Source organism: Peromyscus californicus, unplaced genomic scaffold (genome assembly GCF_007827085.1).
Source record: "Peromyscus californicus insignis strain IS unplaced genomic scaffold, ASM782708v3 Scaffold_9__1_contigs__length_137607984, whole genome shotgun sequence".
Taxonomy (NCBI): domain Eukaryota; kingdom Metazoa; phylum Chordata; class Mammalia; order Rodentia; family Cricetidae; genus Peromyscus; species Peromyscus californicus.
The window spans coordinates 22405777-22431821 of NW_026294617.1; the positions used below are offsets into that span (position 1 = coordinate 22405777).

The following is a 26045-nucleotide window of genomic DNA, read 5'->3' on the forward strand; positions in this document are numbered from 1 at the left end:
TGTGGACCGTTCTCTGCAGTCCTCCCTGCCAGGGCCCAGGAGACTCCTGGAATAGTTGTAGTGATGTCTGGGGACTGTGGAGGGAAGGGTGGCACCTCTGGGGACCTGCCCACGTGTGACTTTACCCCTCCCCCGACTCTTCACCAGGTCTGTTAATGATTTCAGCTAATTATGTGTCTTTGGTCTTTTCACTGTTTGCAATTCAAATGCTCCTCCAGGCCCTGTGTTTGCTTTTGTTTGTGGCATCCTGGCTGCCATCTGAAGCACAACTTGATGATCGCATGTTACCGGCTTGGGTTAAGTGCTGTCTCATTGCTTTGCAGGCTGCCTGCTGTCTCCCGGGGAGATCATGAAACGAGGTCGCCTTCCCAGCAGCAGCGAGGATTCTGACGGCAATGGCAGTAAGTCCTGGTTGTTGTTCTCGGAGGAGCCTGCTCGGGTTTGGGTCGGTGCGACAACAGGATGTTCCAATATAATGCTGTAAATAGCCAGGGCCCTCTGCATGCCAGGCAGGTCAGAGAAAGGCCGGGCCTGGAGAAACACCTCTGCGTGCAATACTGCAGGGCTGTAACCAGATCTTTGCCGGCAAGGTTGGCTTCAGGCAGGCCTGCTGCAGGCTCCCTGTGTGTTACCCAGGGAGAAGAATTCCGTTCCAAGAGCCACCGGTGTGTCTGTTTTCATTAAACATCATTTATGGCACCTCACATTGCTCTCTATGAAGAGGGAACTTAATCAAAGCCAGGTAATTATTAACTAACTCAACCTGCCCGGGGCTCTGAGGGCAGATGGAGGACTGCCTAGTGTGATGTGAGGGTACCAAGTCCAGGATCTTCAGAGATGGCACACGAGTCCCTGCCCTGTCCCGGGTTTAATACCATCACTGTCTGCATCTCAGCTCTCTGGCAACCTCAGATTTTCACAGTGCAGCTGAGAACCAGGGGTTAGTTGGCTTCCAGGCAGTCAAAATAAATGTCACACGGTGTCTGTGTTGAGGAGCTAACAGACTGCCGAGAGAAGCGCTCCCTGCAGACTGCAGAAGGGAATTTTGTACCTAGCTCAGTGCCTGCACTCTAGCCCATTAGCTTAGGTTTGACATTACACATTAAACTCTGGAAGCCTTGAAAGAAAGCTTGCTGTACTGTGAGGTGGGAAGGGAGCCAGGCCTGCTTTCTAGGCACTTTGCCTCAGACATTAAGAACAGCTCTGATGTGAACACAGCTATCATGACGTGCTGTAGAAGTGGTATGTAGGAACTCAAGAGAGGAGATCTGGGAAGAACCAGGCAGGAGGCGATGTTTGGGCAGGTCCCAGGGATGAAAAGCTGTGGGTACATAGGGTTGTTTGGCTGCCTGATGTCTCAGGCGGTCAGCATGAGCTTGGTTATGCTGCTGTGGGGGCCACGTGGATAGCCATGGACAAGGTGGGAGCGCTACAAACCTGAGTCAGCCATGCAGATTTTGGCTGTCTGTCCGAACTGTGGCTGTAGCTGTGGGAAGACGTGGAGCAGTGGTATAGAACCGAGCGAGAGTGATGGTGGGGGTGTGTGGAGGCGAGCTGTGGCCAGATGTGACTGACAGCTGGGTGAGAGACTCAAGGGAGCTACTGTGAAGGGGAAGTGGGAATCAGGGGAGGGTAGGAAGTTGTCTCCGAAGGAGGGTTTTTCTCTTATTTCCTAGGGGGCCATTGAGGTTTCCACCATACATGCAGGCAGATAAAACCACCTGTGTGAGCTTGGGAACACCAAGTTGGGTGTGAGGCCCTTAACTCCTGCTTTTTACTTTTCTGGCAGAAGTTTGGTGTTTTTTTTCTTTGACTGTCTGTGACACCTATCAAAGTGCCCTAAACTGCCCCTGTCTCCTTTTGTACACGATTTTGTCCTGAAGCTTTTTTTTTTCTCAAAAGTTGGTCTTTTTACGTTTAGAAAACCCCCTGCAAGTGTGTCCAGGGCTGGCAGAGTGGTCGAGACGTTTGCTGCCAAGGTTGGCAGCCCATGTTCCATCACTCGGACCTGAATGGAGACCTCACCCATCCCTGCACCTTGCCCTCTGACCTCCACACGTGTGCTGTGGCAGGTGTCTGTGCATGTACACACACACACACACACACACACACACACACACACACACACACACTCAGAAATGTCCATGCCCGAACCTTGGCTGGGACGGGCCACTTTCTTCCTCTTGCTGTGTTCCTGTCTGTTCTCTGGGAGGTTAGGTAGAATGGTATCAAGCACAGCTCTTGGCTGCACACGGGACTCTGATGGTGGTTGTGGGGAATGGAAATGACACTTGCTCGGTCGCCTGTACTTTTGCCATGCAGTTGGTTCAGTACAGAATGTGTGGTAGCTGGTGGTGCTTTATGACTGCCTGGTCAGGCTTGGTGACTTGGTAATTGTGGTGAATGGTGATAGTGGTGAGGAAGTGAGTAGCTCTTCCTAAATGCCAGGTCCTACGGCAGTATCTGCACAGTTCAGCCATGGACTCCTCTTCCCGCTTGCCCTAGCAGCTAGTTCATGATATATTCCTCTGCCACTAAGCCATCCATTGCATTGGGCCCCCTCCCCTTGTGTACACTCAGGGGCCTGGGGGTGGTAGTGGCATCTTGTGCTCTTGCAGGGAGGTCCACACCTGTGATAGCTTTCCATGTCCTGAGTCTTGTTTACAGCAAGGGTCTGTGCAGTGGCCACCTCCCAGCCTCTCCAGCCTGCAGGCCTGACTGGGATTTTGGCAGGATGTCCAAGTGGAGGAGAGGCAGCTGCAGACGTCAGCATGGGGCCACAGCACCAGCCGCAGGCATAGCTGGGGTCTGCTGCTGGCTTCTGAGTCTGGAGCCCGTCGCTTGGTGTTCTGGCCTGGCCCAGGGGAATAGCAGTGTGGTATTTACAGTTGGGGATGGCTGGAAGGGTTGTTGGTCTTCCTCCAGCCACCCTGGAGGCCCATCCCTGCAGTTGGATGGAATAGTGCTGGGAGTTTGTAGGCAGTGTCTGTAATTGCTGGGCTCTTGGGACTGGTAACCCAGCCAAAGTCTGAAGTTATACCCTGTGCCTGGGTGTGGCCCAGGGAAGCAAGGCCTTAACTTCCTGCTTCCCCCAGGGTCCTTGGTCCGTAGGATCCTGACAAAGGTGGGAATAGGGTCCACCAGATAGCTTCCTTATTTCTAAAGATTTCAGTCTATCTGCAAAGACTAATTAGAATAAAATGTTCCCTTTTGGGTAGGAATATTATTGGTTGTCTGAGGCTAACTGTAGTTCTGATCTATATCCTTACGTATTTTCCCTATAAAAGTTAGAAAAGTTAAACACTATTTAAGGAGTACTGTCAAACCTGCTTTTCAGAAGGTGGGGATAGATTGGATGATGGAGGTTGCCTGCAGGAGCTGTGGCAGGTGTTAGGGTCTCCTCCCAGCATGGACAACAGGTTGATCTGATGCGGTTGTGTAATTTCAGTTGAGAATTTATGTGGCCATTGCTTTATTTGTCCCGGACAGGGTGCTAGGTCTGCAGCCTGATGCCGTGACTCTGGCCCATGGCATCAGTATTATTACTAGACCTGTGTTCCATGTTAAGTTGTTTTACGTGTAAGGGCAGAAGCATGTCTCGGACATGGAGAGTCACCATTGGGTTGGTGGGGAGGGCTTTTTTTTAATAGTCTGTTTTACGGTGGTGTGAACAGAGTCTCTGGTTCCAGAACCTTTCTTGCACAGTGTAATCTTCTGCTACCTTTTATTTTTGGTGGTGGTGGTAGGGCCTAACTCACAGCCAGAACAGCTTATTACACGCAACTGATCTAAAACTGGGGGCTGGCATGCAATGTGCATTAGATTACTCCTGAGGCTTTCCCCTTATTTTATCTCTAGGGCAGGCCAGCAGGGCTATTTTTAATGTTTCAAAGGGGTGTGCTGGCGGTGTCTGGCAGGAGCAGAAGGGGCTTGGTGCCTGCCTGGGCAGGGCCCACTGCCTGCTGTGATCTTGGAGCCTTTTGTAACTGTGCTGGCCCCAAATGTTCTGTCCTGGTGGAAGCTGGGGATAGTGAAAAAGACAAACTCTCCCTCCCATTCTTTTCAGTGTCTGAGATAGTCTAACAAGACTGTTTTTACTTGGACAGTGTGCACATAGAGATTTTAAGTCAGATTTGCCAATAGAGAGGACTTAGCTTTAGGAATCACTTACTTACCAGGGAGTGGCCATCATTTTAGATGTTATTGTCAAGATCATTTTACTTCTTGCTGAAGGCAAGCAGAAAAGGGAACCAAAGTTGACTTACTGTGTCTTTCTTTTGAGACTGGGTCTCATGCTGCCCTCAAACTCTGTGTGTAAGGAAGATGACCTTGAACTCCTGATCCTCCTGACCGCATCTCCCCAGTGCTGTGATGGTAGGGGTGAAGATGTTTCAGCGGTCAGCTGTTGAACACCGGCTCAGCGAGGTCACTGCAGGGTTTGGCAAATGCCCTGTCTTGGCTGTAGCATGAGTTACCTGCAGACTTTGAGACTTCTCATTTCCTGGTTGACACGCCCTCTTCTGAAAAGTATTTTATGCCATAACCATTTAATTAGTGAGGAATGTAATAATTACTATTACTCTTTCTAGGTTTTTGAGACTGAGTCTTGCTACCCCATCCAAGCTGGCCTGGAGCTTCAGACCCTCCTGCTTTAGTCCCGTGTTGCTAGGACAGCAGAGTACCACATACCCAGCTCCAGAGCTGCTGTTGCTTTGGGGGTATTGTAGGAGCGTCCTGATGATACCTTCATCAGGTATCATCAAACCCACCCCAGGCCTGGAGGGCACAGGGGAGGCTGCTGCTGTAATACTAGCCAGGTAGTGGCTTGAGTCCTTTTGACTTTCAGAAAGTGGTGGATGGACAGGCGTTCCTCAGGACCTGCTGCCAAATGGTGTCTCATTTTCTGGGAGATCAGAAACATCTTTGTATTAGGTCAAACAGGAGTGTGTCCCTGCACCTACCATTTCAGCTCTAGGCTTTCTGTGATAGTTTCCGTAGAGCAACACCCAGTGCTTCTCCTGAATGACACTTTAAGTAGAACATTTATCTGCTTTTCAAAAATCTATTTACTGAGGATATGCTTGTTCTCTCTCTCTCTCTCTCTCTCTCTCTCTCTCTCTCTCTCTCTCTCTCTCTGTATGTATGTGAATAGACTGAGTTGGGCTCTTAAAAACTCTGTGCCTTGTGCTTGCATATTCTCTGTCTGTGAAACAGCGACTTGTGTTGAACAGGAAGGTCAGAAGGAAGAGGCCTCAAGCAGAGATACTGGGGCAGGGAGGTTCACTGGGGTCCCCAGCCAAGTCCAGGATGTCTGTGTGGAAGGTGGCTGGAGTCTTTCTTACTGAGAGTGGTGTGCTGTGTTAGTGGTGATTGCCTTCTCATAGTTCCCTGATGGGTAATTTATATACAGCAAGCTGCACATATTTTAAGTGTGTACTTTAGAGAGGTTTAGCCATGTTTACATGAATTATGTCATCAAAATCAAAATAATCTGTCCCTCCAACTCTGCCCCAGGCAGCCACTGATCTGCTGTCAGTATAGATTAGACTTCCTTTTCCTGGACTTCACATCAGTGCGATGTACCTTTTCCTGCTCTGGCTCCTTTCACTCTGTGTAATTATTTCAGTATTTATCCGTGGTACGTGAAGCAAGTGTTTCTCACCCATCTGCTTATAATGTGTTCCTTTTTATTGCTGGCTAGTGTTTCATTGAAGGGATGTGTCATAATTTATTTATCCCTTTACAGTCTGGTGGTGGGTTTTTAGGTTGTTTCTGGGTTTATTTATTTTTATTTTTGGGGATCATAATATATTTACATCATTTGTCCTTTCCCTTGTCTTTCCTCCAACCTGCCCATGTACCCCTGCTCCCCGCTGCCTTTCAAATTCGTGGCCTCCTTTTCTTTATTGTTCGTGTGTGTGTGTGTGTGTGTGTGTGTGTGTGTGTGTGTGTGTGTGTGCGCGCGTGCACATTTCTAAGTGTACAAACATAACCTGCTCAGTCTTTATAATATCAACTTCTCTGTATGATGTTTGCAGGGCTGACCATTTGGTATAGGATTCTCAGTTGGTATGCTCTTCGCTGGGGAAGCTGTTTCTACTGCTCTATAAATTCCCTAGTTACCTGCAAATCCTCGTCTGGGGGTGAGGCCTCCTGCTCTTTCCCCATCCACTTTGACATGTCTCTTGTCCTTGTTCAGCTCATGTTTAGATTGTCATGTGACACAGGAGACAATCTCAGAGCGAACTCCCTGGTCCTCTGGCTCCTACCGTCTCTGCCCTCTCTCCTACCGTCTCTGCCCTCTCTCCTACCGTCTCTGCCCTCTCTCCTACCGTCTCTGCCCTCTCTCCTACCGTCTCTGCCCTCTCTCCTACCATCTCTGCCCTCTTTCCTACAGTGTTCCCTGAGACTTAGGTGCTGGAATTGTGGATTTATCAGTTAGGACTGGGCTCCACAGCTCTGCATTTTGATTGGTTGTGGTTTTCTGTCGTGGTCTCTGTTGCAAAGAGGTGTTTCCTTGACGAGGGGTGAGAACTACTGGTTTTTAGTTGTATTGTATGTTGTATTGTGAGCTACTGAAAATATTGTGTCACTGATAATTTGAATTAAATTATTTTTCAGTCTTCCCTTCTGCAAATAAGTTTTATAGGATAGTATATTTCTTGTTCTCATTCTTGTATGATATTGTCTGACACCAGATACAGTAAGAGGGTCCAACTGCTTAAAATGGAGTATCAGGCTGGAGTTACTTCTTGTTAATATGGGGTACCAGGCTTGTAGCAGCCTTGGGTGTCTGTTTTAAAATAAAATGTGGTACAAGCAGATTTTCAAAGTTTCCTGGTATCATTGCGTTCTGAGCCCACACAATGACAAACGTCAGTGGAAGCTTGGATGGCTTGGGAGGGGTCCCTACATCCCGAGAAGACACTTAGGACCATGAAACCCAAGAATGGACAAATAGTTCATCTGCTTCAACTCTGGAAGCCTAGGGACTCTTCACTTCCTGTCTTACAACCATGTTTAAAGTACAACAAAGGAATGATTCTTTTTAAAGCTTTTGCTTTTGTTCTATTCCCGATGTAGAACTCTTTCCAGAGTCATTTAAAGTCAAGGGTTTAGGCTGGGCTCAAGTACTTGCCCCACATGCGGGGCCTGGGCTCCACCCCAGAACCACTCAGAACAGCTGAAGGGACCATCAGTCTCTGCCCATCTCTTGGACCTTCTAGGAATCCCACGAATACATGTGCTCCCCTCTTTACAGTCTGTGGACCTACTAGGGTGTGACTTCCTAAACAGTGAATCGTGGTTCTTTAAAATGTTTTTCTTTTTTTAAGTGTTTATTTTATTTGTATGGTTATTGTCTGTGTACTACATGTATGCCTGTGAGAAGAGGACATCAAAGCCCCTGGAACTGGAGTTCCAGATGGTTATGACCCATCATGTGGGTGCTGGGAATTGAATCTGGGTCCTGCAAGAACATCAAGTGTTCTTAACCCCTGAGCCATCTCTCCAGCCCCTAATCAGTAAGTTGTCACCCCACAAGGAACTGAATGTGCGGCCATGAAACATTTGGCAACAGTAAAAGGTTTTTAAATGTGCAATGACAGAAAAATAAAAGAAAGGGAAAGAACAAAAATCAAAATATTGATCAAACTGAAAATGTAGATTCTCAGTGTTGCGGCATACCAAATATTCAACCAAAATTCTTTACATAAAAAGTAGCACATTCATTTTATTAGTATGCAAATTTGCTTTAGTCAATAAATAGAGAAAAAGATGTATACTAATGGGTGTTTTTAAGCTGAATTTCTTTAGTTTATAGTTGGTAAATGTTTGACTTTTTTTATGCCTATTTTATATACCTGTATATACTTAGGGTTGTGGGTGGGAAGGAGTAAGAATCCATATGCTAGAGGAAGGCCCTGGCCCACAGGGAGTCCTCTGTGGACTTGAGGAACAACCACCCAGGCACTTCTTTCTCTGTGATGAGCAGACTTAGAATTTCTGCAGTCTGCCTCATTGCCAGTGTGCTCACACTGTTTTGTGTGTGTGTGTGTGTGTGTGTGTGTGTGTGTGTGTGTGTGTGTGTGTGTTCCATTCATTTTGAATCTGAGGACCATTATTGCTGTGGAGTTGGGACTGGAGCCTAGGGCCTGGAGAATGCTAGGTAAGCACTGTGCACTAGGCTACCCACCAGCCCTCCCCACTTCCTGCTCAACCAGAGAGTCTTCTGAACAGTCACAGGAGTGTCATAAGTCACCTATAAGGACTTTCATTCCACAGAAGTGACAACAGCTAGATGCCTTAATAAAGGGCCTCCAACTGCTACTCAAGGGTAGCAGTTGGAGGCCTTCCTTGCCAGAGCCCACAATCTCTGTTGGTTGTGGGCATTAAGAACTGGATGAGAGGCAAATGTGCAGGACCTGTCCGAAATCTGGCTCTGTGCCTGTCGATTCTGCGGCGATAAGGGCTTGCGTGACAGGTGATTTTGCTGGTAAAATGGTGGCCTTCTTCGGCTTTTGTTTTTGAACATTGTGGGGTTTTGCCAGTTTCTGAGAAATGATAAGGTAGATAGATGTTCTGTGCCTGGATGTTGGAGTTACAGACAGAAGGCTGAAAGGAGTTATCAGAGTTAGGCAGAAAGTGGAGGAGGCTGGGATCGCTGTTTCTGTTCTGGCTGCAGTGTGTGCCCACGGAGGAGAGGCCACTGTGCTTGTCCACCTGACAGACAAGTAGGAAGCAGTGGCAGTGGCGGGGTGGGCCCGAGGAGCTAGTGTTCTGAGGCATTGGAAGGTTGGCTTAGGACTTGGCCATTGACTGGCTGTGTTCTGAGCAGGAAGGAGGACAGTCCAGATAACTTGTGGGTTTCTGATCTCAAGTAGAAAAGGTGGTGGACTCGTCTCAGGAGGGATAGAAGAGATCGAAGTAGTTCAGGCGGAGCCTGGACTTGGTTTTTATGTTGCAGAGTTGGCAGACCTTAGACTGATTGAGAAGTTGATGTGTACCACCAGGGTGATACTGGGTCTGCAGTGAGTCCAGAGGGAACTTAGTCTAAGAAGGTAGCTCTCACAGGCTTGCCTGGGTCTTCTGGTTAGAGACTCAGCTACATAGGAGCTGTTTGGAAATGGAGAAACCCAGATAAGAAGGACCCTGGGAAGGAAGGCAGTGTGGGTATTTCAGGCAGGAGGAGCTCTCAGTGTTACAGAGAAGTTTCAGGCCCCCAGAATACTCAGTCTGCTCAGTCTGGGTGGCACTTAGGAATCCTGGGTTTCCAGAAGCCATTGGAGGGGGTTGGAGCATTTCCGGAGAGAGGCGCAGTAGATGATGTTAAAGCTGTGGAGGTTCTCTGCTCTTTAGGGAATGCTAAATTTCTAGGTCTTGTGGAGACTTTTTTTTTATGTTTTGGGCATGGCCTTAGCTTGAGCCCAGTGATCCTGGCATTGGACACTTTGCTGAAGACTTAGGGATTGTTTGCTAGTTTGCTGTACCAGTGTGGTATAGCCCCCACCTCTGGAGCGTGCTGTGGGGCTCTCTCTTGTGTGCTGTACATGAGGCAGAGCACCCCGCACACAGGAAGGAACCTGCTGTGACTGACTGCCTTAGGTGTGTTTGGAAATGACAGGAAGGAACTGTGAGGGCCAGGAGACGGCATTGCAGGTTGTCACTGGAGGTTTATTGTGGGGGTAGAACCCCCCTCCTACACCTCCTTGACCTGCACAGTTTTTCCTTGTATGTGTGCTGTGTGTGTGCATACATGTGAGGATATGCTCACCTGTGTGGACAGTGTGGAGACTAGAGGTTGATGATGGGATGGCTTCCTCTGCTTTCCACCTTACTTTTGAGGCAAGATCCTTCACTAAGCCTGAAGCTCAGCGTTCCAGCCGGCCTTGCTGGCTGGACCTGCTTGCACACACCACCACGGCAGCTTTTTCCTTGAGTGCTGGGGATCTGGACGCAGGTCCTCATGCTTCGGCAACTAGCGCCTCACTACTGGAACACGGACCTTGCGTGGTTTTTTTTTGTTTTGTTTTTTTTTTTTGGTTTTTCAAGACAGAGTTTCTCTGTGTAGCTTTGCGCCTTTCCTGGATCTCGCTCTGTAGACCAGGCTGGCCTCGAACTCACAAAGATCCGCCTGCCTCTGCCTCCCGAGTGCTGGGATTAAAGGCATGCGCCACCACCGCCCGGCTCCTGCGTGCTTTTTTAATGGTTCCTGTTTGGCCCTTTGTTTCCATAGGCTTGTCAACGACGTGGTCCCAGCAGTCTCGGTCCCAGCACGGGAGAAGCACCTGCTCTAGACATGAAGATCCAAAGCCTTCTGAGGTACTTTGGAATGCTTGCTTGCCTTGCTCATGTGTGCTGTACGTATGTGTGCATGCATACCTGCTGCCACGTGTCTGCCTCATGCTGTGCAGGTCTGGGCAAATTACTTAACCTCTGTGCCCCACTTTATACCCCAGGAAGATGGTGAGAAGCAGATGCGTGTCTCTTTGGAGTCTCCAGCGGAATAAGTGGGCTAACACATGTAGGCTCATACATGCAAAGCAGTGAATGTTAGCTATTATTATTAATTGTATTTTTTTTCCTTTCCTCTTCCATCTTCGCTGGCTTCCACCAACTTTTCCTCTGGCCAGGAGGTGAGCGGGTTCAGCTACTGCCAAGTCCTTGCCAGCCTCAAGTTAGTTTAGCCCTGAATCTGTGGCTTATTTGGCAACAACCCAATGTAATTCTGGAAGTTTTGTTTTGGGAATTATGCTTAGGCTTTCCCCCTCTTTCCCAATTTGTTTCACATTTTATGTTTCCCTGGTGCCCCACATTTTGTTGTTCATTTTCCCTGCTAAAACTGTTTTTAGAGGTCTCTCCCTGCTGGCCTTAGTTCGTTGGGGTCCCGACATCCTGAGGTCTGTTTTCTCTACAACCTTCACTAGACTCTGAGGAGTCAAATTCCGGTGTGTCAGCCTGTCATCGGTCTTCAGGGGAGAGTTGTGGGAAACTGCTGTTGGCATCTAGCTCGTCGTTTGTGGGATGACCTCAGTTGGCTTATGGTGTGATGGCCGCACAGTGACAGGTGTTTCTCAGGGCCCCTCCCGGGCTGCCCTCAGACACAGAGGAGTTTCTTGGTGATGGTAGAGGCCTGTTCTAGGATCAGTTCTGTGGGCGGATGTGGGAGATGCCGTGGGCCTTGTGCCCATTCCGGCCCTCAGTGCTCACTTCATTTTTATAGCATTGGAACATCTCTGCTGCTGTATTTATTTACTTCTCTTATTAAATCCTGAGTTGCCCCTGTAATTGCAACTGGATCTTTTTGATGTCCATACTGTATGGCTGTTACTTCAGCCTAGGAATGTGACGGAGTCCTCCGAGCAGCAGGCCGCACTGTGCTCGCTTGGCCTGTGTACAGCACTCGGGTCACCAGTTCCTCTGCCCTTGTCTGCTCCGGCACCTGAGCTCTGGGCCAGAGCCTCTCCCAGGTCTGTAGGAATGAAGGTGCCTTTTCTCATCTCCTTTCCCAGTCTCATTTCTTTTGGCAAATTTGCATGTTTTTTCTTTGTACAGCTTAGCTGGACTCTGTTTTCCCAGACTTGCTTTGTGAGGGTATGGACTCTTGGCTTTGGCCTTGAAGACCTTTCCCTTGGGGTGGGTGGTACTAGGCTTGTCTCAGGTCCAGGGGCTCTGTGTCTTGGGACCTTACGTCCTGTGATCTTTGCATACCGTACATAGCCGGGGTGTTGCTTGATGGGCCTGTAGAAGTTAGGAGTGACATCCTGGGGGGAGGCCAGTATTGAAAAATGACAACCAGAGGAGTGGACTTCTTTATTGAGACCCTACCTCACGTTTTCCTAAGACAAGGTTTGTCAAAGAGACTGTCAGCCTGAAAAGCCAGCAGGCGTGCAGTGTGACCCGTGCTTAGCAGCACCAGAAAGCTTCCTGTCCTGAGTGAGGGGTGAGCCCTTGGCTGTGTACATGGAGGACAGCCTACAGATTCAGGCTCATGCTGTGCCTGATGTACGGCAGGGCCTGCTCACGCCAAGGTCAGGGCTTCCTGGTGCACCCTCAGATGAGTGGCTGAGGATAAGGTTGGAGAGGGAAGCAGCTGAGCAGCCCTGGCTGCCAGACGGGATGTGCTGTACTGATGGTCAGCCTTGTTGATGTGGATGCCGAGTGCCCACGAGTCCACAGAGGAGCAGAGGCGGGGGCCGCCCTTCCTCACTGTCCTTTCCTTTGCTCTGTCTTAGGGTGGGCTGAGTGCTTTCTTGGTGGATGGACACGTGCGTTGAATCCTGACTGCAGTGAAGACAGGGTTCTGTCTCTCCACAGACACTGCTTCCTGGGTAGATGATAGGGCATCCTCTGACTGGGTACCATAGTGACCTGTGGCTTCCCTCCGCATCCTCTGACTGGGTACCATAGTGACCTGTGGCTTTACTCCAGATGTTTGCAGGCCTGCCTTTTTGCCTGGTGTTAGCAAACGTGGACCTTGCTCTCACTAGCCACCTGCCCTGAATGCTAGCTAGCACTTGAGAGTGTGGGCTGGCTGGCAGGTTAGTTTAGAAGATAGTAAGTGACCTCTACCAGGTGGTTCTAGGCCTTGCCTTGAGGTTAATTGGCTAATGAAGTTTTGTTTTTAAACATGGACTCCAAAGAGCACCCCTGAGTGACTCGTCATCATTCCCTGAAGGATTTCCAGCAGCCCTTGGTGAATTGAGAGGTCTTAAAGAGGGGAACAGTTGTGTTGATACAGTCACTGCTGCCTCTGCTTGTGTTGACTGAGGGAGCTGGATACACCCCAGGCCCTGGCGAGGGAGAGGAGTGTCGGGAAGGAAGGGTTTCTGTAATAGGACTGACGTACTCTGTGTTGATACAGTGACCTTGTTATGGGCAGCTCCATGGTTACCTTGCAGCTGCCAGTGCTCTGTAACGACTGCAGATATCAAATATCCATGTCCCTCTCTTCTTCCCAGGTGTTTAGGACTGACCTGATCACTGCCATGAAGTTGCATGACTCCTACCAACTGAACCCCGATGAGTACTACGTGCTGGCAGATCCCTGGAGACAGGAATGGGAGAAAGGAGTCCAGGTGCCTGTGAGCCCAGGGACCATCCCACAGCCCGTGGCCAGGTAGAGATACCCTGAGGAGACACATGCTTCTCTACCCACCACTGCTTTTTCCTCCCAGCAAACCAGGAGGCTGAGAGGAGACAGGTCTTTAGTTAGTAGTGTGATGACCTGAGCCCTGACCAGAAATGTGGTAGGAACACTTCAAGCACTGGGGATGGTGAGTCAGGGCAGCGGGCTTCTGACTTCACGGGAGGCATTGCTCTCTTTCTGGAGATTAGAAGGCCCGAGGATTTTAGGGAATGGCTGGCTGGGGCTGTTTCCCTCTATGCATTCCCTGGGACTCAGAGTGGCTTTGTGGGAGCAGTGGTGGCCTTGGGACTTCGCAGGCCTGCAGTGGCTGTGTTTTAGGAGATGACAGGGATGAGGAGACCTGCTGGACAGCATCTTAGATGAGGGTTTTGTTTGGCTAGTTGTGCTGTGGACAGGCTCTTTCTGGAGGCTGGTGCTTCCCTTCATCTTCTGCCACATCCCTCACCGCTCACGGCATGTCCTCCTTGATATTCCGCTTAGATGGGCTGTGGTGTGTTGGTACTTTTTTTCCTCTGGTAGCCTTTTGATATATATAGTGTGTCCTTTGAGAGGTTGGAGTGCCCAGTAGCTCTGCTGGCACATCTGGCTTTGCTGCCCTGGTGTCCGCTGGCTCCTGCCGGTGTGAAATAGCCTCTTTTACCATGGACAAGTATGGACTAAATTCACCTCCTGACCCTTACTCCATGTCTCTCTAGACACTTGGCTGATTTGAGTGTCATCCTTTGGGGATATGTGAGGTGTATGGAATGCTGGCGGGTGTTCAATTTATATTACCGTCCACTGTGGCTGGGCAGGCATAGGCCACCACCAGGAATCACCTTTAGATGTGGGTCTTGGCCCGTGAAGCAGGGCTCATGGAGTGCAGGGTGTATCTAGTCCCCTTTGACCAACACTGGCAGGCTGTGAGTCTAGGAAGCCTGTGCTGGATGGTTCTGTGTAGTGGCGAGTCAGGATGGAAATGCCTTGATAGACAGGAGCTTTTCACTCGACACCTGTTCTCGCTCACGGAGGAGAAATAAATCCCTTCAGCTTGCCCATCTCTGTCCCACAGATAAGTTCATCCCGTCAGTTGCAGGTGTAAAACCTCTAAACTCTGGGCACCCTGCTGGCGTGAGTGCCCATGATGGAAAGCTGCTGTGGAAGTACTGTGACCTCAGCCTCTCATGGCCAGAACCCTTGGCTCCTCCCTGGAGCTGGTGTGCTTTTTGGCACTGCCCATCAGTTTGGCTAGGGTGAAGTTGGAAAGCACTTCTCCAGGTGTTAACAGATTGTGAGAGAGTGTTGGAAGAAGAGTTCTTCTAGGGTCATAGGTCATGGAGTATGGGCTCTGGCTCTTAGCAATGGCAACAACCCACCCTTTTCGCTCAGTCTTCTTGGGAGGTGAGAGTTCAGAGGTGTCTCCTGTGGTCTGCAGCCATGTGTTGTACACACCTAGCTTGTGGCTGTTCATGCCATCTCTGTTCCTGAGAACTCTGCTTAGCAAGGTCTGTCTGGTTCTGACAACTTCCGGGGGCAGTGAGCATGCCTGATTAGTGGAAAGGGATTTAGACACCAACTATGGAATACCACGGGTTTTGGAAACGTGGATGGTGGTAGGGTCGGGTCATGTGCTGGGGAGGAAGCAGCTTTTGAAGGCTGCAGCATCTGCTTCTGTTCTGGTGCTGGGGCCTTTAAAGATTCTAGCTGAGGGTGTTGTTGGTATCTGGGTTCATAGTCTTTATGAGCGTAGGGGTGGTCTGGGCTTGAGGATTGGAGGAGGAAGTTGTACCTGGCCGCTGAAACTTCTTGTACATGGCAGAAAGGGTAATCTGGCTACTTGTTTTCTTGTTAAACAGGGTTGTGTCTGAAGAGAAATCTCTCATGTTCATCAGGCCCAAGAAGTACATCGCATCATCTGGCTCTGAGCCTCCAGAGTTGGGCTATGTTGATCTCCGGACACTGGCGGACAGCGTATGTCGCTATGACCTCAATGATATGGATGCTGCGTGGCTGGAATTAACCAATGAAGAATTTAAGGAGATGGGTGAGATTATGTGTTATTACATTAACTCACATTGAAGAAAGAGCTGTGTCTGTCCATAGAGACTCTCATGAGTCCTGTGAGAGGTTGAAGCCCACCCAGTCACAGAATCCCAGCTCTTTGGAGACTGTATTATCTGGCTTTGGCACGTGTGATGAGATGCAGAGTCTACTTGGGGCTTCTTGAGCAGTAGTGGGCTGACGAGGAATGGCTCCCCGGGGTGGAAGCCAGGCTTGTTTTGGCTGCACTGACTGGATTCCTGGCCCACCCACTCCCTCTTGATTTTAGCTCTTTACTCTCTGCTGGCTTTAGCCCAGACTTGGAAGGGCTCTCTCCTGGTTGGACTGACATTTCATATGGGATGGTACATAGGTCTCCTCACATTCCAGCCTTTCTTTCCCAAGGTTGTTCTGAAGGTTTGTCTTGAATGTTTACCTTGACACACTGTGGACTCAGTGTGAAAGACTACCTTACTGTTGTGGAAGCAGGGTCGGGAAGTGATGGCATGGGCCATTTGTACTCCAGCACATAGTGAAGAGTCACGTGTGTTTTGCTCGTTGAAGTTTGTGTTCCCATGGAGCCTGCCCCAGCCTGGACTCCGATAGCAGCTTGTCCTGCTGTTGAGCTCACCAGCCAGTGAATGGGACTGACTGATTGAGCTGGGAATGTCGGTATTTTCTACTCGTTAGTTATTAGACGTGTTGACTGAGTAGATGTTCCTGCTCTTGTTCCCTGCTTTAAATATTAGTGGTCAGAACAGTAGCAAGCCTGGAGTCATTTTAAAATCTGTTTAGAACGCTCTGGGGAATGGCATATTATGTGTGATGTACATATCTGAGTGGTATATTGTGTGTGATGTACATATCTGAGTGGTCTATTATGTGTGATATATATCTGAGTAGTATATTATGTGTGGTATATATATATCTGAGTGGTGTATTATGTGTGGTTTATATATCTGAGTGTTATATGTAGTATATAAATGAGTGGTATATTGTGTGTGGTATATATATCTGAATGATCTATTATGTGTGGTATATATCTGAGTGGTATAATTATGCCATTGTGGAAGTTTCAGATGCTTTATACTGTCCGTATAAAACCACTCAAAAGACAGTGTGAAGCATTTGGCGGGCTGTAGCTGTCCGTCTAGTCCAGGGCCCTATCCAAAGACTCAACTGAAAGACTGGCTTTGCCGTGGTTTAAATCGTAAGCACTCCCTTGGCTAGGGCATTAGGTAAGATAAGCTAACAGAACAAATCATTTCCTTTGATACAAATTAACACCAGTTTAAAGATGTTTGTCTCAGCTGCTACTGACCTTTTTATGATAAAGGTTCATTAGAAGGCAAAGAGAAGTTAGGTGTATCCACAAGTTAGGAGGCACTGGGTGAACAGCGCCCTGTGCAAACATTTCATAATTTTGATTAGTTGTGTCCCGAATGTGTGCAGTGCTTACCACTGTGCGTCCTCAGTATGTTCTCCCTTACAGAAAAGATTGATCTGTGTGTGTGCACATATAGGTATGAGTGCGTGTGAGTGCTTCTTAGGGGTTCAGAAGAGGGTGTTGGATCCCGCGGAGTGGGAGTTCCATGTAGTCGTGAACTGCCCTACGTTGGTTTGAGTACTGAACTCGGGTTCTCTGAAAGAACAGCAAATGCTCTGAACTGCTTCCCAGCTCATCTCCAAAGTTTTAAAACTTGAGAATGTGACGGTGTTAATTTTTCTAAGAATGCATGTAAGTTAGAGGCTCCACTTCCATCCCGCCACCTGTAAGTCTGTCCCCACCCCCTTCCAGGTCTCATCCTATGGTTCTTGCTGGCCTGAGACTCCTTATCGCTAAGGAGTTCTTGTATTACAGGCATGAGCACCATGCCTGACTCCTGAGTATTTCTTTAGACCTCCTTTCTTTACAAATATTTTCACTATAGGCAATTTGGAGAGCCTCTGCAGAGAGAAGAAAATAGCTCTTTTCCCACCACTAAGGCCACAGTGACCACTTTTATGGTTCTTTTTCTTTCTTTCTTTTTTACAAGACTTTATTTTAATTACGTGTATGTGTCTGTGTGGGTGTGGGCAGGTGCCAGGGTAGGTCAGAAGAGGGTTTCAGGTCTCTTGGGTCTGGAGTTAGAGACAGTTAGTTGTGGGCCACCTGACATGGGTGCTGGGAATCTCGCTCAGGCCCTTTGCCGTGGCAGTAGCTGCTCTGACCACTGAGCCATCCCCCAACTTCCTCAATGTGTGTTTGATGATTCTTGGAGAAGTGAGTTGTATTTCATTTGACTCATAGTGAACTGGCTTCTTTGCTCCAGACATTTCCTCCTGTTTGCCTTTCGTGGATCTGATTATGCATTTCAGCTTGGTGAATTCCAAGTGGAGAGGGATAAGCCAGTTAAAGACATTTGGATGTTTGCTGTGAAATCTGCTTCAGGGCACTGTTTTAAGCAGCAAGAAAGAAAATTAAAAACAAAACAAAATAAAAACCCCAAAACCAAAACAAAATCCAAACACCATAATATATGGTCCTGGCTTTCTAAGTTAAATTAGTGTCATAGCAACAATGGTGCATTTAACAGTGTGTGTATTTATGTCCTAGAATGCCTCTGAGATTGTTTTCAGTTTTTGCTTCTTTATTCTGTCTTCCATAAGGAACAAACTGGAATGGAGGTGTTTATCTGTGGGTTGGTCTGAGTCACTGGATGGAAATTTCTCTGGCACTCAGATTTTCTTTTATTTATGTTTTATTTAGGAGTTTAAACACGCCAGTGTTGTTTCATTACAATAATGGTTAGTGTGCACTTACTCAAGTGTCTGTGATGTTTTCCTTCAGGGATGCCTGAGCTAGATGAGTACACCATGGAAAGGGTCTTGGAGGAATTTGAACAGCGATGCTATGATAATATGAATCATGCCATAGAGACCGAAGAAGGCTTGGGGATTGAATATGATGAAGATGTTGTCTGTGATGTCTGTCAGTCACCCGATGGCGAGGATGGCAACGAGATGGTATTCTGTGACAAATGTAACATCTGTGTGCACCAGGTAAGTGGGGCAGGAAAGCCCAGAAAGAAGTAGCCTGGGGTTCTGGGGTGAGTCTCTCAGCCAGCCCGTGCTTTCTGGAGCCCAGGATGCTTCCCAGTGGGGCCACACCCTCACAGCTGTGGTTTAGGAATGTCTTATTGCCGACCCCAGTCCCAGAGGATAGTTCTCTACCTTTACAACCCAAAGGCACTGGGATCCAAGTGGGAACACTGAAGAACCAATCCTGGAGAAGGTGGTTAAACCCCACATTAGTTCCCCGAGTACCACCAGTGGGGTGACTAAACACAGCCGTAGCTATCTCGGGAACACACAGTTTTGTTCTTCCTTGTCTCTTCTTGGCTTATGGTGGCTTCTTGTCAGTCCGTGGTGTTCTTGGCTCGAGTACCTTGAGTACTCATGCTGTTTTCCCTATGTGGCTGTGTCTTCAGGGGTCACCTTCTTAGACCATCCCTAGCTAGTCCTGTTGGATTAGTTACCCGCCCACAACAAATAGTGCAGTCTCGTTCCAAGTAATTCCATGTCCGGTGACTGTTCTAAAGGTCACTTTTCAGGTGGTGGTGGAGACTTCTGCATGTCTTTGAGGATATAGGGTAATCCATAGCATTAATACGTGTTTACGTGTGAACTTGGCTACTGAAGGAGGGTTAGGCACCCCTTTTATTTCCCATTTTAGATTTTGTTTAATTTTATGTGTATGGATGGTTTGACTACATGTAATGTCTGTGCACCACATGCATGCCTGGTGCTCACAGAGGTCAGAAGAGCACATCAGATCTGGAACTGGAGTTAATGGATGATTGTAAGACACCGTGTGGGTGCTGGGAACTGAACCTGGGTCCTCTATATGAGCAGCCAATGCTCCTAACAGCTGAGCCATCTTTAACTCCAAGAGCGCCTTTGCTTGAGCATCATTCAAGGTAGCAGTAGAATGTGGTGGCTGCTTGTTCTTGGCCTTCCCTCCACTGTGAAGGTGGGCACTGAGTCATTTAGAAAGCTTAATCACAGATGTAGGGCCTCTTACCTCTCATTTCACTTAAGAGATTTATTATTAGTATTAATTTACCTTTTTATGTGTGTATATCTGTATGAGTGAATGAATGACTGAGGGAGCCCCAAGAGGAAGTCAAAGACAGTCCCTGGAGCTGGGGTTACAGGTTGTGAGCCGCTGTGAGCCAAACATGGGTTCTCTGGAAGAGCAGCAAGTGTTTTTACACTGAGCTGTCCCTCGAGTTCCTTATTTAACTTTCAGTATGGTAATGAAGTGGTGTGGATTTGTATGGGGACATGTGCACCATGTATGTTGATGATTTAGACAGGTGTCCTGAAGGACTTTTCTCTGAGGCCATTGGTGATACTGAAACTTAAAGCAAACTTAGAAAAAGTGCAAGAGTGGCTTGGGTGACCTCTGAACTTTGTTTTGTTTTGCTTTTTTGAGACAAGATTTCTTTGTGTAACAGCCCTGGCTGTCCTGGAACTCACTTGGTAGCCCAGGCTGGCCTTGAACTCACAGAGATCCACCTGCCTCTGCTTCCTGAGTGCTGGGATTAAAGGCGTGTGCTACTACTGCCTGGCTGAACTTTGTTTTTTGTTGTTGTTCTTTGAAATAAGCCCTGGCTCGTCTGGAGTTCAGTGTATAGACCGGTGTAGCCTCCGACTGAGACAATCCTCCTGCCTCTGCCTCATGAGTGCTGAGATCGCACACACTTACTTCCACGCTCTGGAGATCTTGATGATCCTTTCCCCTCTCATCTGCCTTCTACAAAACTGAAGACGTCACCAGCTGTGGCCCCAGCTCGTCTTCACAGGAGTCTTGAGACCCTAATGCTTTGCTGTAGTCCATTTTGAATCTCTGGACTTTGAAATGGTCCAAGGAGTGTGTGTCTTCTTGGCCTTTGGAGTCCCTGTGGCGCTGGTGTGTTGGGATGGGAGGCCATGTGATCACCGTTGTTGCTGGTGCTTCTCCTTGCCCTGGTGACCCTGCAGTCCTCTGACATTTGCTCTGTTACAAGATTTCTGCTGGAAATGGAGTTGTGCTCTGTGCTTCACAAGTGTGAGCTGACGTCAGGGCTGCCTGCCAGTGCCTTAGCACGGAGGTGGCGGAGTTGGCCCTGGTACTCGGGCTTCGGTTTCTTCTGCTCTTGACACACTTCATGTTCACTTCATTTTTCTTTTGGTGAAATCCTTCATGATTTGTCTTTAAGGCATACTTAATTAGTGTAGATAGGCCTTTCCAGTAAATGAAATTCTCTCTTCAAAGGCAACTCTAGACTGCCTGGTGCAGAACCTTATGTTTGCAGCCTTCAGAGCACTGTTTAGATCTGCTAACAAAATCTCTTTCTGCAGTAGACTGTTGACAGCGCTTATTCATGGGCCTGCCAGCGCTCTCAGGCCCCGATATTAGTGAGCTTTTGCTGTGCTCAGCTCCTCCCTGTGGTTTCCTTTCTTGTGTCCTGGGCATTCAGATTTCATGGCGGTTGTGCTTTTGCTGTCTGGAGAAACGGAGCCACGTTCCTGTGACTCGCCATCCTGACTTCCAGGTCATTTAAGGATAAAGTTGTGAACAGTTTGGGTTTTAAAGGGCTCTCTGAATGCACTCCTGGTACCATTGTGGTTTTGTTTCTTCACTCTGCTTACTGAAACATTTGCTTTTTCTCTCTTCAAGCCAGCATAATGACTTCAGTTGTAAAAGCCTTGATTTCTGCAGTTTGTGCTGTCTTGTGTAATTTTGCCAACTTGTGCAAAACAGGCTTTGTTTTAAACATCAGCTAAAGAAAGCAAGTCCTCATTCTGAAGTGTCTTGTTTTCCTGCGGCCGCTTGTTCACGTGGACAGTGCTCAACTCCAGTTGGTGGAATGTGTCCAGCGTGGGCAGCAAGGCTCCTCAGGTGGTTTCTCAACTACTGCCACTAGCAGTCCCATGAGTCTTCAGTGCTTTGGCCCCACCCCCACCCCCTCCCCCGGCCGACTTCTGTATCATGCCCATCATGGAGGTAGACAGGTCTCGTGTACCCTCTCAGTCCTGCTGCCAGGTTGGAGCATGCTGCTCAGTGCTTGGAAACTTTCTGTGGGTGGGTCTCTTCTGCACCACTGGTGACTTTAGAATCTTCCTTTTCAAGTGTTTGGGACTCGCCGTGCTCACTAAGTATGCAGCTTGTCTTCGGAGCTCAGGCACATGGGTGCTCAGAGGAGCCTGGCATATTTCCTCAGGGGTTAGGATCACAGTTAGGTGGACATGGGCCTGTCTACTTTGGAGGTAGGTCTATGGAAATCTTTCTAGGTGGTTTTTAAATTAATTAATAGGGCTCAGCCATAAGAACACTGGCTGCTCTGCCAGAGGACAAAGGCTTGATTCCTAGAACCCATTTTGACAGATTATAACCTGCTATAACTCCAGTTCCAGGGGATCCAATACCCTCTTCTGGCCTCTGCAGGTACTGATAATGTGGTGCACAGTCATATATACAGGCAAAAGACCTATACACATAAATAAACAAACAGACACACAGTAAGTAAGTAAATAAGTAACTAGACAATCATCAAATAGGAAACAAAAGTCTTTTCTCTTTTCCTTCCCTGGTGATGTGCTGTGGCCTTCAGGCTTGCTATGGAATCCTCAAGGTGCCAGAGGGCAGTTGGCTATGTCGGACATGTGCCCTGGGGGTTCAGCCAAAATGTTTGCTATGTCCCAAGAAAGGAGGAGCTATGAAGCCCACTCGCAGCGGAACCAAGTGGGTTCACGTCAGCTGTGCCCTGTGGATCCCTGAGGTAAGCCTGTTTCCTAAGAGCTGGTTAGTTGAGATGGCCCTGGTTTTCAGCTGGAAGTGGGCAGGTGGGTGGGAGTGATTCATAGACAGCAGGAGAGCTGCTGGATCCTACACACCTCTGTCCCCAAACTGCTCCTGAGCAGTGCCACCACCTTGCCATCGTCTGCAGGTCTGTAGGAGGACTGCCTGGAAGCGGCAGTGGCTTGGGTTACAAGTTGGTGGTGTCCACAAATCACCCACCAGTCCTTTTTTGGGAACCCTCACATGGCTGACACTACTCACAGGGCCAGGCCTGGCACCTTCACAGCTATGTCCCGAGGGTGGCCATGCTACTGTCTCTGCCATTCTGTGTTTGTGGCAAACTACATGTGCAGTACCAAGGTGCTCTGGGTCATATGCCTGTGAGTACATGTACAGTAGTACCACAGTGCTCTGGGTCATATGCCTGTGAGTACATGTACAGTAGTACCACAGTGCTCTGGGTCATATGTCTGTGAGTACATGTACAGTACCACGGTGCTCTGGGTCATATGCCTGTGAGTACATGTACAGTAGTACCACGGTGCTCTGGGTCATATGTCTGTGAGTACATGTACAGTATCATGGTGCTCTGGGCCATATGTCTGTGAGTACATGTACAGTACCACGGTGCTCTGGGTTATATGTCTGTGAGTACATGTACAGTACCACGGTGCTCTGGGTCATATGTCTGTGAGTACATGTGCAGTACCACGGTGCTCTGGGTCATATGTCTGTGAGTACATGTGCAGTACCACGGTGCTCTGGGTCATATGTCTGTGAGTACATGTACAGTACCACAGTGCTCTGGGTCATATGTGAGTACATGTGCAGTACCACGGTGCTCTGGGTCATACGTCTGTGAGTTTTATTTAAATTCTTACTCAGTCTCAACCTTGTTAATTTCAGATCTGGTCTAATTTATTTCCATTCCCAGACCTTAACTAATTTAATTTGCATGGCTTGCGATGAGAATATCATTTGTGATTCAAATTCCAGTATTTTTGGTATGTGATTTGGTGTGTTTTTTTCCTCCAGAGGAAAACTGCCTGAGTATGATTTACATTGAGGTTTCACTGGTTCGCTATTAACCAATTTGCAGTTCAGCAATCCAGACTGAACTGGGACAATACCATATTTATCTTGGTAGATTTTTACTTTTAATGTAGTTATATGTTCTGATGGAATATGATTAAGTGTAGTTTATCTATTTGTTCACTCCAGGATTTGAATACATTTATGATGGGGCTTTTTAGGCTTGACAAATTCTTGTCAATCTAGAGATTTGGTACACCATGTTATAATAAGACAGGTGTCTTTGCCATCAGACACTTGAAAGAAGTGGAAACTCGTAGATGAGTTTTTATAGACTGGCATGCTGGCGTCAGATGAGGTTGAGCTCTGGGTTCTCCTGCTAGTCCAGAGGTGGGCCCTGGGACTGTCCTTAGATCTTGTGTTAGGATTCTGATGAACTGTTTCATCCTCATCTTGTTTTTTGGATCTCTAGGTAAGCATTGGCAGCCCTGAGAAGATGGAGCCCATCACAAAGGTGTCTCACATCCCCAGCAGTCGGTGGGCACTTGTGTGCAGCCTCTGCAATGAGAAGTTTGGGGCTTCCATACAGGTAACAGTTCAGCAGGAGTGGCTTTGTTTTCCTCCACTGAGTGGTAGGGAGCAGGACAGGGCTGGGGTGGGCTGAACTTTGCACATCATGGGTTGGTTAGGAGAGGGGAGCTTTTCTGGAAATCCACCTGGGTGTGGAGGCAGTTCCAGTTCGCCTGCCCTAAGCCTGGTGTTCACTTCTTTCCACAAGCAGCCATTCCTGGTAAGATCCGGGTTTTAGATGCTCCTTGGCTGTGGAACTTGAGAGTTGCCTACCTTCCTATGTATAGTCACATTACACCACACAGACCCAGAAGTCCTCTGGACTGCCTCCTGGGGATGATGCCAGTAGCTGAGGTGTTGGGCAGGCGTATGCTTTTACACTGAGAAACGAGTCTTGGAGCACTGGCTGGATAGGGGGCACGGGCAAGCTGCTGCCCTGGGTGCTCTTTGTACGAAGGATTACCTGATCTGAATACAGTCTGGACCGTATGTATGTAAAAATGCTGATTGCATTTGCATGTTCAGGTATAGGTAAGTGCAGGAAGTCCTGAGGTTGGCGGAATTCAGAAGAAAATCGTTTCTGTGCTGTCTGTGTCTTCATGTTGTCTGAAACTCTTGAGTAATCGATTTCTGGGACTCATTGATATCTATTCAGTTATGATTTGAGGCCTGGATTGCTGTGTGTGGCTGAGGATTTAAAGGTGAAGTCTGATTCTTCCTTTGGGATGCAGCGTATGCATCAGATATCCCCCCTTCATCTGTTGGAATCTGGGGGGCATAAACACTATCTGGGCGGCTTCTGATGCAGAGAATCAGAGAATACAGCAGGTACAGACATGAACTTGACAGGTGTGGTCCTGGCTTTAAACAACTTACTTCATTTGACAGAATATGTTATATTTTGGCTGATCAGTGATTCTTTGAGTAAGGTACCCAAAGATTGATGGTATATGTTCTTTTCCATTTTTAAAACAAGTCCAAAGTGGTTCTACTTTTCACTATTACTGTTTCTACTGGTATTCAGGCATCCAAAAACATTTATAGAAATATCAAGGCTAGCATAGGGCAGCTGAGGGGATCTGGCTTCAGGACTTTAAAGTAAGTTGGTTGTTTTTGTTTTTGCGGTTTTTTTTTTTTTTATATCAGTAGAATTTGTCGAAAACCAAAATGATAAAGCCTCTGGCTGAAGTTTGGGTTGGGCAAAAAGAATAGAGGAGAGGTCAGAAAGGACTTAATGCTTGTGCATGTGTGTGGCACACACGTGCACACATTTGCTTGTGACGTAGCAGGGGAAATGGCTGTCCCTGTGCCTGTGTTAACTGCTCTTGTGAGCACACCAACCCTGCTCCGTCATTGACGTTTCATGGGAGGCAGATGGGAGCCTTGTTTGTCTTTCACGGAGAGACGATATAATGACTTTCCTATTGCCATTGACCTCTTTTCCCAGAGCATTCATTTGAAGAAGGGGCCAAGGAAGGCTGATGACTTTTCATATCTTCACAAAATAGATTTTTATTAAGAGAATTCCTCTCCGAAATGTCTGCAGCTGGGAAGACTCTGGTTTATGTTTCTGTAACATCTGTTTGCTGAGTCAACCTGAATAGGAAACCCCAGAGGAAGGCCATTTGGCGTCTTTTCAAAGTCCTGTATAAATACTCTGCTGCAGCTCATTTCTCTTGAAGGTTCGAATGCCTGGGTTAAGTGTAGTTTAAGCCAAACACAGATTGTGTCTCAGTCATCTGTTCCCACTTTGACTTCCCACTCCCGGCTTCGTGCTGCTGGGGAGAAGTAGAGTCTCTTCCTGATAGTGGCCAGGTGTGTCTGTGTGTGTGTTCTGCCACCAAAGCTGATTGCACGTTTCTTGTAATTGAGGTTATTTATAAAGGTACAGACTAATCTTAGTGCATATGTTTTAGGTGATTGGAATTGGGGGTGGTGGAGGGGCTGGATTTTTATAGTAAAGGATTAGAATGTGGCTGGCACTTAGTTGTATCTTAAATACTGAAATGATGAGGGGGAAATCCAGCTCCAGTTTCTACTCTCTGTGGTCATGTGATGCAGGGTCTGTTGAAGGAGTTTAATTAAGCTTTTCAGCTGTCCCAGAGCACAAGCTCCTTGGTTGTCTGTGCAGCCCTGGCATGCCCCAGGGATCCCTTGGTCTCACACAATACAGTTGCTTTTACAGGGACTGGCTTCAGCCTCCGAGAGGTACCTCTTTCTAGGGATTTGCTCAGTGAGATCAGACGGGAGAAGTTAATCACTTTGCTCCTGCTGGCCAGAGGCTTGTGTCTGGATCAAAGGCACTAAATTGTAGCCCTGTGCAGGCGGGGAGGGAACAGGGTGTTCAGTGCATCTTGATGAGGCCTGGCCGCCGTGCTGACTTCCCTGGGGCCCACAGGAAGGGAGCCTCTGATGCCGTGGTGATTCTGCATTAGCAGGGGACCTTTCTCC

At 48.0% G+C, this 26045-nt stretch overlaps 1 protein-coding gene across 4 annotated transcripts in view; it reads left to right on the plus strand.

Annotated features, from left to right (window-relative positions):
• Positions 1-26045, plus strand: part of Jade1 (jade family PHD finger 1) — a 57093-nt gene that overhangs the window by 17533 nt on the left and 13515 nt on the right. For 3 of the 4 annotated variants that reach the window (XM_052730606.1, XM_052730605.1, XM_052730608.1), the window contains exons 2-8: positions 324-401; positions 10235-10320; positions 12960-13117; positions 14983-15170; positions 17997-18208; positions 21805-21972; positions 23497-23613. In XM_052730606.1, coding sequence (XP_052586566.1) covers positions 350-401; positions 10235-10320; positions 12960-13117; positions 14983-15170; positions 17997-18208; positions 21805-21972; positions 23497-23613 — 981 coding nt within the window. In that variant the 5' untranslated portion in view covers positions 324-349. Of the gene's footprint in view, positions 1-39; positions 148-323; positions 402-10234; positions 10321-12959; positions 13118-14982; positions 15171-17996; positions 18209-21804; positions 21973-23496; positions 23614-26045 lie in introns of those variants that run through there. The other variant, XM_052730607.1, reaches the window with a different exon arrangement.